At 41.0% G+C, this 12,487-nt stretch overlaps 1 protein-coding gene across 2 annotated transcripts in view; it reads left to right on the forward strand.

The window, feature by feature from the left end:
* Positions 1-8,232: 8,232 nt before the first annotated feature.
* CEP85L (centrosomal protein 85 like) overlaps positions 8,233-12,487 on the forward strand; it is a 153,035-nt gene continuing 148,780 nt past the window's right edge. Inside the window, exon 1 of one of the 2 annotated variants that reach the window (XM_065889039.1) lies at positions 8,233-8,314. In XM_065889039.1, the coding sequence (XP_065745111.1) occupies positions 8,233-8,314 (82 nt within the window). Of the gene's footprint in view, positions 8,315-9,781; positions 9,855-12,487 lie in introns of those variants that run through there. The other variant, XM_065889040.1, reaches the window with a different exon arrangement.

The raw sequence follows: 12,487 nt of genomic DNA on the forward strand, positions 1-12,487 counted from the left end.
TTCTCTCCAATGCTGGTCAGATGCCTCCAATCCATCCCCTGCCTCCTTAGTGTCACAACAGGTGCCTCCTGCTGAAATCATACACCTTTTTAAGACAATGAAAATAAATCCTACCGCTATCTCTATCTTTTGGTCTCAGTTGAAAACAGTTATCTTTCAGTGATGGTCACAGTGTAGATAACTTGCCCAGTTTTACTAAGGCTAAAGTTTGCTCATAACTTCATTAGGAGATTATCTGTAATGGAAGAAAAAAGTACTTAATTATTTAATATATTTATATAATATCCCAATTAGGAAAATGTCATATAAATTTATGTATATCATATATATATATCATTTGTAATTTATTTTGTCATCATTCATAATATATGTATGAAGAGTGTGAATTTAATTTTAGACGCTTTGTTCATTGTTAATTCATCTCAGATTCTCTGTGAGTACTTATGATAATGAATATTTGACGTTCAGGTGGCTTTTCTGTGCTTTCATTTGCAATTTTGCAGTTCAGTAATTGGCGATTAAAGGTGCAGAGAACATTTTTAAAAAGTCTCAGTCACTATAATAAAAGTACAAATTGGTTATTCTAGGTTTTTAAAAACTTTTAAGTCTTACTGGGTTGTAAGAAAAGTCTATAAGAAGTTATTCCTTCTGAATTCAGTTTTAGGTAGTATGTTAAAATAGATGCCCCAAGTATAACATTATAAGAAATTAGAAATGTTTAAGAAATATCTTGACTGTGGCTCAAAGTAGAGAAAAAGTAGACCAATTTTAATGAATTAATTTTAATTAAGTTAGTCTAGATATGTCCAAATATAAGGTGATCCCCATTTTTTTTTAAGACACATTTTCAAAAATGTGTCCCAAGTTTGGGACAACTTGACATGTTAAAATTTTGAGATATTAGTGAAATGGTTAAATGTCAACACAATATTGTTGCTTAACAATAACATGAGATATGTTCCTTTTTTCCACTTTCACATTTAATATGTATTTTTAATCACTACAATGTAGTAATTATTGTAGTACATTTTATGTTTTAAATTTATCTTTTTTTAAAAAAATACAGATTCCTGATTTTATAGATTGAATTTACATCAAGCTAGATGACTTTTCCAATCAGTGTGTTGTTGATCAAAATAAAGTAAGAGAGTGATCCATAATATTAGAGACTTGTAAGGACTGGAGCACAACGTGACTCTATCTTTTCTGAGTGATAATTTGGGTTAAAACCCCCAAACAACCCACACCTTATAGATATGTATGTATGTTTACAAAACAGAAAATTCAAAAGCTATAAAGGGTTATAGTGAAGTAAGCCAAACTTTCATACCTGTCCCTACTTTTTCCTGCTCTGCTTAGGTACTCAACTAATATTTACTAAATGAGTAAGTAATGAACATTTATATACTACCTTCTTTCAGTTTTTTAGTATGTATTATTTTTACAATCAGAAAAAAATAACAAAGAAATTAGTTCCCCCATAAATCCAGAATTTATAGCTAGACTTGTCTTTTATTTTCTGAATATATTATAATACTTGTTAAAATTCCATTGAAATTTTAGCTAAAATGTCCACTCTTTAAATCAGCCCAGATCACTCTAGGGATTGTTTTAGTGATATTAGCTCTATTTACAGTTCTGGAGATCCTTACACATTCTTCTATTGTGTAAGCAATACGGGGAAAATTCTTTGGAATGAAAACTTACCAAAGTTAGCAGAGCTATTCAATTGAATACTACCTACTACCTAGAAGTAACGAAGCTACTGTGAAAACTGTCTTAATGTTTTAAAATTATTTGAGTAGTGAAGTTGTAACAAATTAATTACTCTTAATTAGCTAATTAAATCCTGTGGACCTCAATGAACTCGACAAGTTGCACAAGTTTGTAGTCTGCTTCTGGAAGCACTTTGGATAGCGGCAAACTTATCTAACTGGGGCAGCAGCAGCCAGGACCACCCCAGGCAGGACTATTGAGGACTTTGTCCCGTGAGTTTCATGTGTGCCCAAGTGGCATTCTGAGTCCACTCAAACCTGTTGTTTCTCTCAATCCTGCCTTCCTCTGCTGTTCGAAATGTAAGGTGCTTATTTATCTATACCATTGTCTGGTGTCAGTCCATGCTGCTCTGTACTGCCTTTCTGGTAACTCATCCTCGGTTGACAGTCCTCAGAAACACTTTCAGCATGCTCTAAGAACCCCCATTTTGCTATTTACAACAAACAGATACATAGATGAAAATCTAACTCTTTTATATCTTTATCTTCATGTATTGTTTCAGTTGGGTTCTCTGGGAAGCAGATGCTAAAATGGAGTTAGGAGTGTAAGACGTTTATTGGAGGGTTAACACCTGTGAAAGATAAAAGGGGCAGGAAATAGGATTGGAAAGGAAAGGCTCAGACCAAAGTGCATATCAGATGAGGTCTCAGTCAATCCAATGGGGAGCTAGAGGACAAAGACTGATGATTAGAAGGGTTCTGCACTGGAAAGACTAGCAGGCCCCAGTATCTCTGCTGTGCTCAGCCATTGGCTGGGGCTCTCCAAGAAAAGAGAGGCCTCCAAAGCTAAGGCAGATCCCGCAGGTGCTAACAGCTTGTGGACTGAATGTCCTTGTGGATAACATCAAGGTCTTTCTTGAAGGGAAATCAGAGAGAAGCAACTCCAATGCTACCTCATAGATTGAATTCCTCCACTGCCCCACCTCTGAAATCTGAAACTCCAACATGCTACCCATTCACCCTAATGCCCTATCTTTCCACCATTCGCTCCCTTACTCTCATTATATCTGCTGTTTGATTTCATGTGAAACTTCCACTCCCTTACTCCTTGAACCTTCTCTCAGCATTTTACCCTTTCTTGACATCACTGCTTTCTCCAGATAGGCTAGACCCAGTTCCCCATCACTTCATCCATGCTCCAGCCAATATCCTTAAATTCTTTGCCCCTTTTCCCTAAGTGCCCACAATGCAAAATCCTGTTTATCCATCTGCCTTCTTTATTCCTATACTCAAAATGATGGCCGCAGCTAAAGAAGATCATACAATACTACAGATTAATGTCACATGGTTTCCAGTCTTAGCTGAAGCCTAAACACTGCACAGAAATCCTATAATTAGGTACTTCCTTCTCACATGGCACTGGAAGAAAAATCTTATAATATTTGTTTTTGCAACATGTTAAAGAGCATGATAGGGAAAGCTCCTTAGATTAGATTTGAATTGTAGCTCTTTCCTGCCTATGTGGCCTTATTTAACTTCTAGGTCTTTTTTTCTCCAATCCTTTTTTTTTTTTTCCTAAAGATTTAATTTTATTTATTTTTGGCTGCGTTGGGTCTTCGTTGCTGCGCGCAGGCTTTCTCTAATTGTGGCGAGTGGGGGCTACTCTTTGTTGTGGTGCGTGGGCTTCTCATTGCGGAGGCTTCTCTCGTTGTGGAGTACGGACTCTAGGCGCACAGGCTTCAGTAGTTGTGGCATGTGGGCTCAGTAGTTGTGGCTTGCGGGCTCTAGAGTGCAGGCTCAGTAGTTGTGGCGCACAGGCTTAGTTGTTCCGCCGCATGTGGGATCTTCCTGGACCAGGGATCAAACCTGTGTACCCTGCATTGGCAGGCGGATTCTTATCCACTGTGCCACTGGGCAAGTCTCTCCTCAATCTTTAAAATGGAGCTAATATTAACAGTTGATGACAGATTGTTTTCAGGATTACATAAAATATTTCATCAGTTTAGTGAAAATTCTCAAACCATTGAGAGTATATACCCTCAGCTTTTTCCCCACTAACTGCTACCAACTGAACTCTATTGAAAACTCCTCTTTCCACTGAGTACATCCCAATCCAATTTCATAACATTCTGGACATTTTGTTATTAAAACAGTCCTCTTCTCCACTAGTGCAGGTTAGATAGGAAACTCTGTGTGTTTGTCTTTAGTGAAGGCATGATCAACTTTCTTGAACTCCACACTTCCCTCCTTCCACATATCCATTTGGTGTTTGAAAAGGAAGACAGGTAGGGAAGAATTTGTTTCTTTATAGTTTGTCAAGGTTGCTGTCCCCTTTCATTGTAAATGACCTTGAATCTTTTCTGAGGCTCAGTATGACCAGGTGGCGACCATAATAAGTTCCACTGACAAAGATGTCAGTCCTCAGCAGTTCCAGTAAACATTGATGGTCCCTGGAAGACTAAACTTTATCTTTTGGTTTAATTTCATCCTTCACAGCCTCACTGCCCACCCATAGGACTGCTCCATTATTCAGTGATCCATATCTTACCTACTTTCTCATTAGCCATTGCAACCCAACTCTGGAGCCAAAGTTATAGGTGGGATTCATTTTCTGTATCTCCCAGGAATCAGGGACTTGAGATGAGGTTTTCTCACCCTTTTGGCCTGGCTACACCACCCAGCCACCTCTCCCTAATCTTCCTTCTTCTATTTTGGTAGCATTGGGCAGAGACAGGAAACCCAGTAGCTAAGCAGACATCCATATGAGGAGTTCAGGGAATCACAGCCTAGAATGAAGGCTTCTATGAACTTGGCCCCAAAGAATTTGGTAAATATTTCTCATACGTGTATCATTTCACCATAATCCCTGGACTAATTAGCAACCCCAAAGGGTCAGGAAATGATATCAATCAGCACTTTACACTATTCTGATATACCATTCTGATACAAAGCATCATCTATAACTAACCTAGATGTACCAATCAATGCTATTTTTCCTTGGTGAGTTATAATGGGACTCCATTTCTAGATTGTATGTCTGTGTCACCAATACAGGGTGCACATTGTTCTAAGCATGCTACAAATTTAATTTAATGCCTACAAAAATCCTATGAAGTAATTACTATTGTAATCCACAAATTACAGAGGAGGAAACTGAGGCACAGACAGGTTAAGTAACTTATATCTCTTCACCTTTGTATAGTTGAATGAATCTGCTAGGAATCCAATTAAGATTTTCAAACTTGTCGTCAGGAGAAATAATTTCTTAGTTTTCTTTTTTTATTATTATAAATGGTTATTTGAGATTATGACAACCCATAATAAATTTGGCAATCTGTCATTTTTGTGATCTGAAAGAGGTTATATACTGTAGTCCTTGTTACACACTTGACACACCAGAATTATCTGTTCCTTCAAATTTTTCAGACTTCATCCACACATCTGTTTCTATCAAGTGGCAATTGTTCTTTGGGAACACTTTCAATTGTTACTGGTTGGCTTAATTTTTCTACATTTTGTTGGTTTTGATATTTTATATTTTTGTAAATATTAAACTCTCTTAAGGTTCCCTATATTATGCACAATACATTTTTCTTATTTTATTTTATTATTTATTTAATTGAATTTTATTTTATTCATTTTTTATACAGTAGGTTCTTATTAATATCTATTTTATACATATTAGTATATATATGTCAATCCCAGTCTCCCAGTTCATCCCACCCCCACCCCTGCTTCCCCTGCTTGGTGTCCATACGTTTGTTCTCTACATCTGTGTCTCTATTTCTGCCTTGCAAACCAGTTCATCTGTGCCATTTTTCTAGATTCCACATATATGCATTAATATATGATATTTGTTTTTTTCTTTCTGACTTACTTCACTCTCTATGACACTCTCTAGGTGGGATTCATCTTCTGTATCTCCCAGGAATCAGGGGCTTGAGATGAGGTATCCTCACCCTCCACCTCTCTACAAATGACCCAATTTTGTTCCTTTTTATGGCTAAGTAATATTCCATGGGGTATATGCACCACGTCTTCTTTATCCATTTGTCTGTTGATGGGCATTTAGGTTGCTTCCATGACCTGGCTATTGTAAATAGTGCTGCAGTGAACATTGGTGTTCACGTGTCTTTTCTTTTTTTTTTTTTTTTGCGGTACGCGGGCCTCTCACTGCTGTGGCCTCTCCCATTGCAGAGCACAGGCTCCGGACACACAGGCTCAGTGGCAATGGCTCACGGGCCTAGCGGCTCCGCGGCATGTGGGATCTTCCCGGACCGGGGCACAAACCCATGTCTCCTGTATCAGCAGGCGGACTCTCAACCACTGCGCCACCAGGAAGCCCTGTTGGAAGATTTTTAATCACAGTTTCAATTTCATTGCTTGTGATTGGTCTGTTCATATTTTCTATTTCTTCCTGGTTCAGTCTTGAAAGGTTATACCTTTCTAAGAATTTGTCCATTTATTCCAGGTTGTCCATTTTATTGTCATAGAATTGCTTGTAGAAGTCTCTTATGATGTTTTGTAGTTCTGTGGTGTTCGTTGTAACTTCTCCTTTTTCATTTCTAATTTTATTGATTTGAGTCTTCTCCCTCTTTTTCTCGATGAGTCTGGCTAATGGTTTATCAATTTTGTTTATCTTCTCAAAGAACCAGCTTTTAGTTTTATTGATCTTTGCTATTGTTTTCTTTGTTTCTATTCCATTTATTTATGCTCTGATCTTTATGATTTCTTTCCTTTTGCTAACTTTGGGTTTTGTTTGTTCTTCTTTCTCTAGTTCCTTTAGGTGTATGGTTAGATTGTTTTTTTGAGATTTTTCTTGTTTCTTGAGGTAGGCTTGTATAGCTATAAACTTCCCTCTTAGAATTGCTTTTGCTGCATCCCATAGGTTTTGGATTGTCATATTTTCATTGTCATTTGTCTCTAAGTATTTTTTAATTTCCTCTTCGATTTCTTCCGTGACCTCTTGGCTTGTTGACGCTTCCTGATGGAAGCTGGGTGTAGAGCTGGGTAGAGCTGGGTGTTGCTCTGGTGGGCAGAGCTCGGTTAAACTTTAATCCGCTTGTCTGCTGATGGGTGGGTTCCCTCCTTGTTGGTTGTTTGGTCTGAGGCGACCCAGCGCTGGAGCGTACATGCTCTTTGGTGGGGCTAATGGTGGAATGTGGGAGGGCTCACACCAAGGAGTACTTCCCAGAACTTCTGCTGCCAGTGTCCTTGTCCCCGCATGTAACTATGCATATATATACATATATATACACACACACACATATTTACACAGACACAAGCATACACAATCACTGTTTTTATTACTTACTTGTATTGTCTCTACTTATGAAAAATTACTAAAATATTGAAGTTCTGTAATAAATGTCTTAGCTTGTAAGATCCTCCTTATGGTCTTTACCTACTGTTACAATGAAGCAAAAACATGCTGGTTTACAAAATTGGGCTTAGTAATCGTTAGGTAGTCCTGTCTCTCAGCCTTGTGCTATGACTGATTTTACTCATTCTGAGAACCGTGGATACTGGGTGTGTCATGGATGTGGAGGGAAATCTCAGTTCAGTATACAGTTGACTCTTGAACAATCGGGTTTGAACTGTGTGGGTTGACTTATATGCAGATTTTTTTCAATAGTAAATACTGCAGTACTACAGGATCCCTGGTTGGTTGAATCCTCGGATGTCAAACCGTGGATACTGAAGAACCAGGGATTCGGAGTGACTATAAATTATACTCGAAAATGCCTATCACACAGAGGGTCGGCCCCCCCAACCCCTGTATTGTTCAAGGATCAACTGTATATATATTCAGAATTCATATGATAAAAAAAAGGATGGTTATAGTTTACCTCATATACATAATAGTCTTAGTATTTCAGTTATTTTAATTGCATTAGATCTCTATCCTCTCAAGTTTAATTAGTAGGGACACAAAACTTTTTATCTTTGGTGCCAACTTCCAAAATAGCAACATGTTTTTCTCTTTGCTTTTACTCTTATTTCAATAAGTATTGAAATATTTTACATAGTCTCAGCTTCACACATACTTTTTTGGTGTATATAGTGGCATGCCCTTCAGTTTGACAAAAACATGTAGAAAACCTGAGTAAATGATTTTTTAAAAACACTGCTTAGAATTGAATGGAAGTAGGCAGAGTTTTGGAATAACAGTAGTACATATTAAACTCACAAAGGATTGAGATATATCTGCAATAGTTCATACATTTCTTGGAACTGTGTAGAAAAAGTTTGGTATTTAATAAATGCTATACCTAATATGAGAGTATGGTAAGTATAAATCATGAAAAAAAAGGATACTTTCATCTGGTTCTATAGCTTCTGATAATTCATTTTAGAATTTACTTTTTTAGGTTTCTTTTTGAACCTATACTATGCATGTGTCATATTACATGAACTAATGTACATTTAAATCACAGAAAGGAACCAGTCACATTTTTTTTTTCATGTTTCTATCACTTTCTATCCTTAGAAACAGTTGACCCTTGGCCAATTGCTCATGATTTGGAGAAATAAGTGGAACTGTACCCAGGGGACCCTAAAAGTAAAACTGCAATCTGATAAATTACAAAACAGCTGTGGTAAGTGATAGGTTATACACCTAAATGTAATTTAACCTCTAAAAGTTTTAAGCAGTATTTCCCAATTACAGGGTGCTTAAATACAAATATGAGGCCTTTGTTAGCAAACATCCAAAACAGGAAAAAGCATCACTGGACTCAAAGCCTGTTGAGGGTTAGGGACCTGCTTTCTGGTTTACCTGATTCATCGGCCATGCGCAGAGCTCGCCTCCTTCTACAGTGCCCGACCAATATTTATTAAATGCACTATTTTAGATCTAAATATTGGAAGGATTATAAATATTGCCCATGAGAAGTAAGATTTAAAAAGAGATTGCTGCACCCTTTTTTCCTTCTCAGGATACCTGCTCCTGTACTATGGGTTCAGGTGAAGGGTGGGAACTGACCAGGCAGAGGAGGAACGTGAAGGTTTAGGGTGTAAGGCAGTTTACACTCCCATTACACACTTTCGTGCCATTTTCACTCCTTTCTGATTGCTTATCTGAAACATTGGGCTACTAGATTAAAATTTACTGCCCCTCCCTGAACCTTCTGGTACTGAGTACCTTGGGGCTTTTCTGCTTTTTTCTGTGCAGGTCTCCGTGTCGTAGATATTTTGGTACCTGTTCTCTCCCCCCACCCCACACCCAGGCATTGAATTTGCGAGTTGAGGAAAATGACTACTTCTCTATCCTCCACAGTGATCTATAAACGATTCTTATGAAATGCATGATGACAACTTTAATCCCAATCCCAAATGAGACTGGGAGTCCCTCAGCCCCTCCCGAGGAAACCTCTTTCATCACAAGCAGTCTTTATGGAAGGGCAGGTCTTCCACGCCCTTCTCTGAGATATGCCCTGCCGGCCCTGAGGGATTACCCAAGGTTGCGGGGGGAGGGGAACCAAAAGACGAGGCCCGGGGCCAAGTTTCCTCCCTCTCCTCATCTCGCTGGGCGCGGGGATGGGGAAGGAGGAAGGCCGCTGGTGTGTCCGAGCGACTATTCGCCACCTGCGGAGAAAAGGGGAATAAAGGTACCCACTGGTACTGGTCCGCAGCCCCGCCCGGCGCCGCGCACGCCGTTTGTAAGCGCCCGATGCCCCGCCCCCACCAGGCCCCGCCCCTCGCCGGCTCGGGTTCGGGCTCCCCCAGCGGAGGCGGGGCGGAGAGAAGCCGCAGCTGCAACTTCGCCTGGAGCCTCTGAGGCTGGGCGCAGCCGGGGACCGAGTCGCCGACATCGCAGAGGCGCCGCTTCCCCGGCCCGGGCCTCAACCGAGCCGGCTCGACCATGGCAGCTGCCGCCGCGGCGAATCCGGCCCCTGCGCTCCCCGCCCGTCGCTGATCGGCCGTTAACCAGCCCGCCCGCTGGTCCCCCCGCCGGTGCCGCAGCGGCCCAGGCTTCGGACAAGTTTCCGCCGCCGGAGGCGAAGGCAGGGAGGACGGACGTGGGGAGTCGGGCGCCCCCGGCCCACTCGGCGCTCCCGCCCGCGATGTGGGGGCGCTTCCTGGCCCCGGAGGCCGGCGGCCGGGACAGCCCCGGAGGAGCCCGCAGCTTCCCGGCGGGTAAGTAACGGGACAGGCCCCCGGCTGGGGTGGGGGTCGCGGCCGACCGCGGCGCCTCTGGACCCCGCCAACGCTCCCCTCCCTCCTCAGGCCTGGTTTCCCCCTGGCCGCCCGCCCCCGACGCCGCTCGCCGGCCCGCCAGCCCGGCTTCTTCCCGGCTGCTGACGCCCGGTCCCGCGGGCTGACTTCTGGCGCCCCGCGTCCCCGGCCCTGTCCGCCCTGCATCGCGGCATACCGGCTCGGCGCGGCTCGGTGTCCGGGCCGCTCCTCCTCGGGCCGCAGCCCGGGCGCCCCAACTTACAGCTTGCTTGGGCCTTCTCGGGTTAGGCTTTGTTGTGCGTCCTCCTCCCTTTTTCTCGTGGGGTGTGTGGCCGACGTGGGTAACGGGGCTCACGGAGCCCCGGGCGGGAAGGTCGCTGCGACCGTGCTGCAGCGGCGGCCGCGCGGCGCGCGCCAGAGGGACCGGGATCTGCTGCAGCCGCGTCCACACACCCTACTTTAGGGCGCGTTTGGGGGCGGAAGGAGGCTGCTGGTGATGCCTTGGCTGCAAGTGCCCGCCGAGGGGTCCTGCCCCTCACTGCGACCTGGTCACCGCCCAGCAGCTCTCTCTGGAGGACATGTCCTGCCAAAGCCAGTCGATCTTTGAGCAATAGGGGTGTTAATCCGTTTGCCTGTCCCTGGCCCTCTCAAGGAAAATTGGGGGTTTGCCGCGTTGGGTGTGTGAAGAGAGCTGTTTGTAACGCACAGCCATTTCATGCCTTTTATCACTTAAAAGTTGTGTAGGAGCCGCCAAATTAGGATAAATCGTCCCCTAATTTGTGATATAAAAAATAAGGCTTGGGTTGCCTGTGACAAGTTATCTGACGTTGACGGTTCTTTCACGCACTTTAATCTTAATTGAATTTTGAACCCCCCATGAGAAGCTGCAAGTTATATGGATCATTTATCCAGAAAAAACCGCCATATGTACTTACACAAAGATTTTCCTACAACTTTAGGTGCTTCTAGGACTCCTATTAAGTAACCTTGTTACACAAAATGAGCTCTACTTGTGTAACTGACATTTTGGTATACATTTTCAAAGCTGTTTGAGAAACAAAAAAGCAGAAGCATTTGGAAGTGGTTTTTTGTTGTTAGTATTTTTGCTATTTAAAAAATATCAGGCACAAACTCAGATTTCTATTAAAATTTCAAATAATGCAATTCTGTGATAGTTTAGAAATTTGTGATGTGGGGGTTTTTTTAGACATATATAATTTTGTCATCTTCATTTAGGGTGTAATTGACAAATAGAAATTGTATTGATAGATACATTTAATATGTGCAGCTTGGTTTTGATACACACACACACACACACACATTGTGAAATGATCTCCACACTCAAACTAGGTGACATATCCATCACCTCATAGTTACCGTCTTTTTGTGTCGTGTATTTGGTGAGAAAACTTTAAGGTCTACCCTCTTAACGCATTTCAAGCATACAATACAGTATTGTTAACTGTAGTAGCATACTGTACGTTAGATCTAGACATAAAAATTTTAAAATCCAGAGTTAGATTTGAAATCATTCTCTTAAATTTGGTCCTGCAACACTTTTAGAAATAATAGAATTGAACGTAGGCATGAGTTTAGTAAAAAAAATCATATAAGTAGGAAATTATTTTCTCTGAAATGTATACCATTTGTCCTAAGAAGAGGAGACAGCACTTGAGAGGTTTTTGATGCTCACTGGGTGCTTACAAACTCTGCAATCAAAGTAACTTCAGTGAATGAGAAGGTACTTCATTATCCCTAGAGGCTGGAGGGAATGGTTTCAGTTTATCTGTACATGTCAGAAGCCATCTGTAATGTCTTTGTAACCTAACCTCTTAAACTTTATTTGTAATAATAACATGTTTGAAGGCTTAATATTCCTCAAGCATTGTATCCATTTTTCCACTGTTTTCTATGAAGAAGAAAACATCATAGTGCTTAGAAATTTTTAATTAACTGAAGGAAGGACTTTGAGGTTATATTGTATCCTCTAAACCTTTGTTGTGACAAAGAATATAGTAGAAGAAGATACTTTATAAGTACTACCCAATTTTAATAAATTTGGACAGTATATCTTTACAACAAATATATTTTATCTAACCTTTGACAGTGATAAACCTTTGGTAAGTCAGGACATGCCTTTCCAATAAAATTTTTTTTTCAGCTATATGCTGAGAATAGATTACTTCTACAGAATAGTGATATAATTGTTTATTTTCTTCTTGAGCCAAGCAAATCTTTAAAATTTTTTTAGTTTAAAAATTTATACCTTAGATGAAAAACTTGTGTGGTTTCTTTAGCAAATGAGCAGACGGTGAAGGTCAAGATAATGACCGCTGAATTGGTTCATGTAGGCATTTTTTCTTAGAATTTAAAGGGAATTTATATATTTGAAACACTGTCCAGTATTATCTTTTGACTACCTTGAGTGATTTTAGAGCTTTTCTGAAAGCAGAAGGAACCAGTCTTCTGATTGAATTTATCAGCAATCATTTTGGTTTTGATGGCCGGTGTGAAGACGGAGATATGTAAATTATTTCTGGTATTTAAATGAGTTTGTCTCAGTAAGTGGGTTAATTCTAGGTGTCCTAAAACTG

The sequence above is a fragment of the Phocoena phocoena genome, chromosome 12, assembly GCF_963924675.1.
Source record: "Phocoena phocoena chromosome 12, mPhoPho1.1, whole genome shotgun sequence".
NCBI classification, from domain to species: domain Eukaryota; kingdom Metazoa; phylum Chordata; class Mammalia; order Artiodactyla; family Phocoenidae; genus Phocoena; species Phocoena phocoena.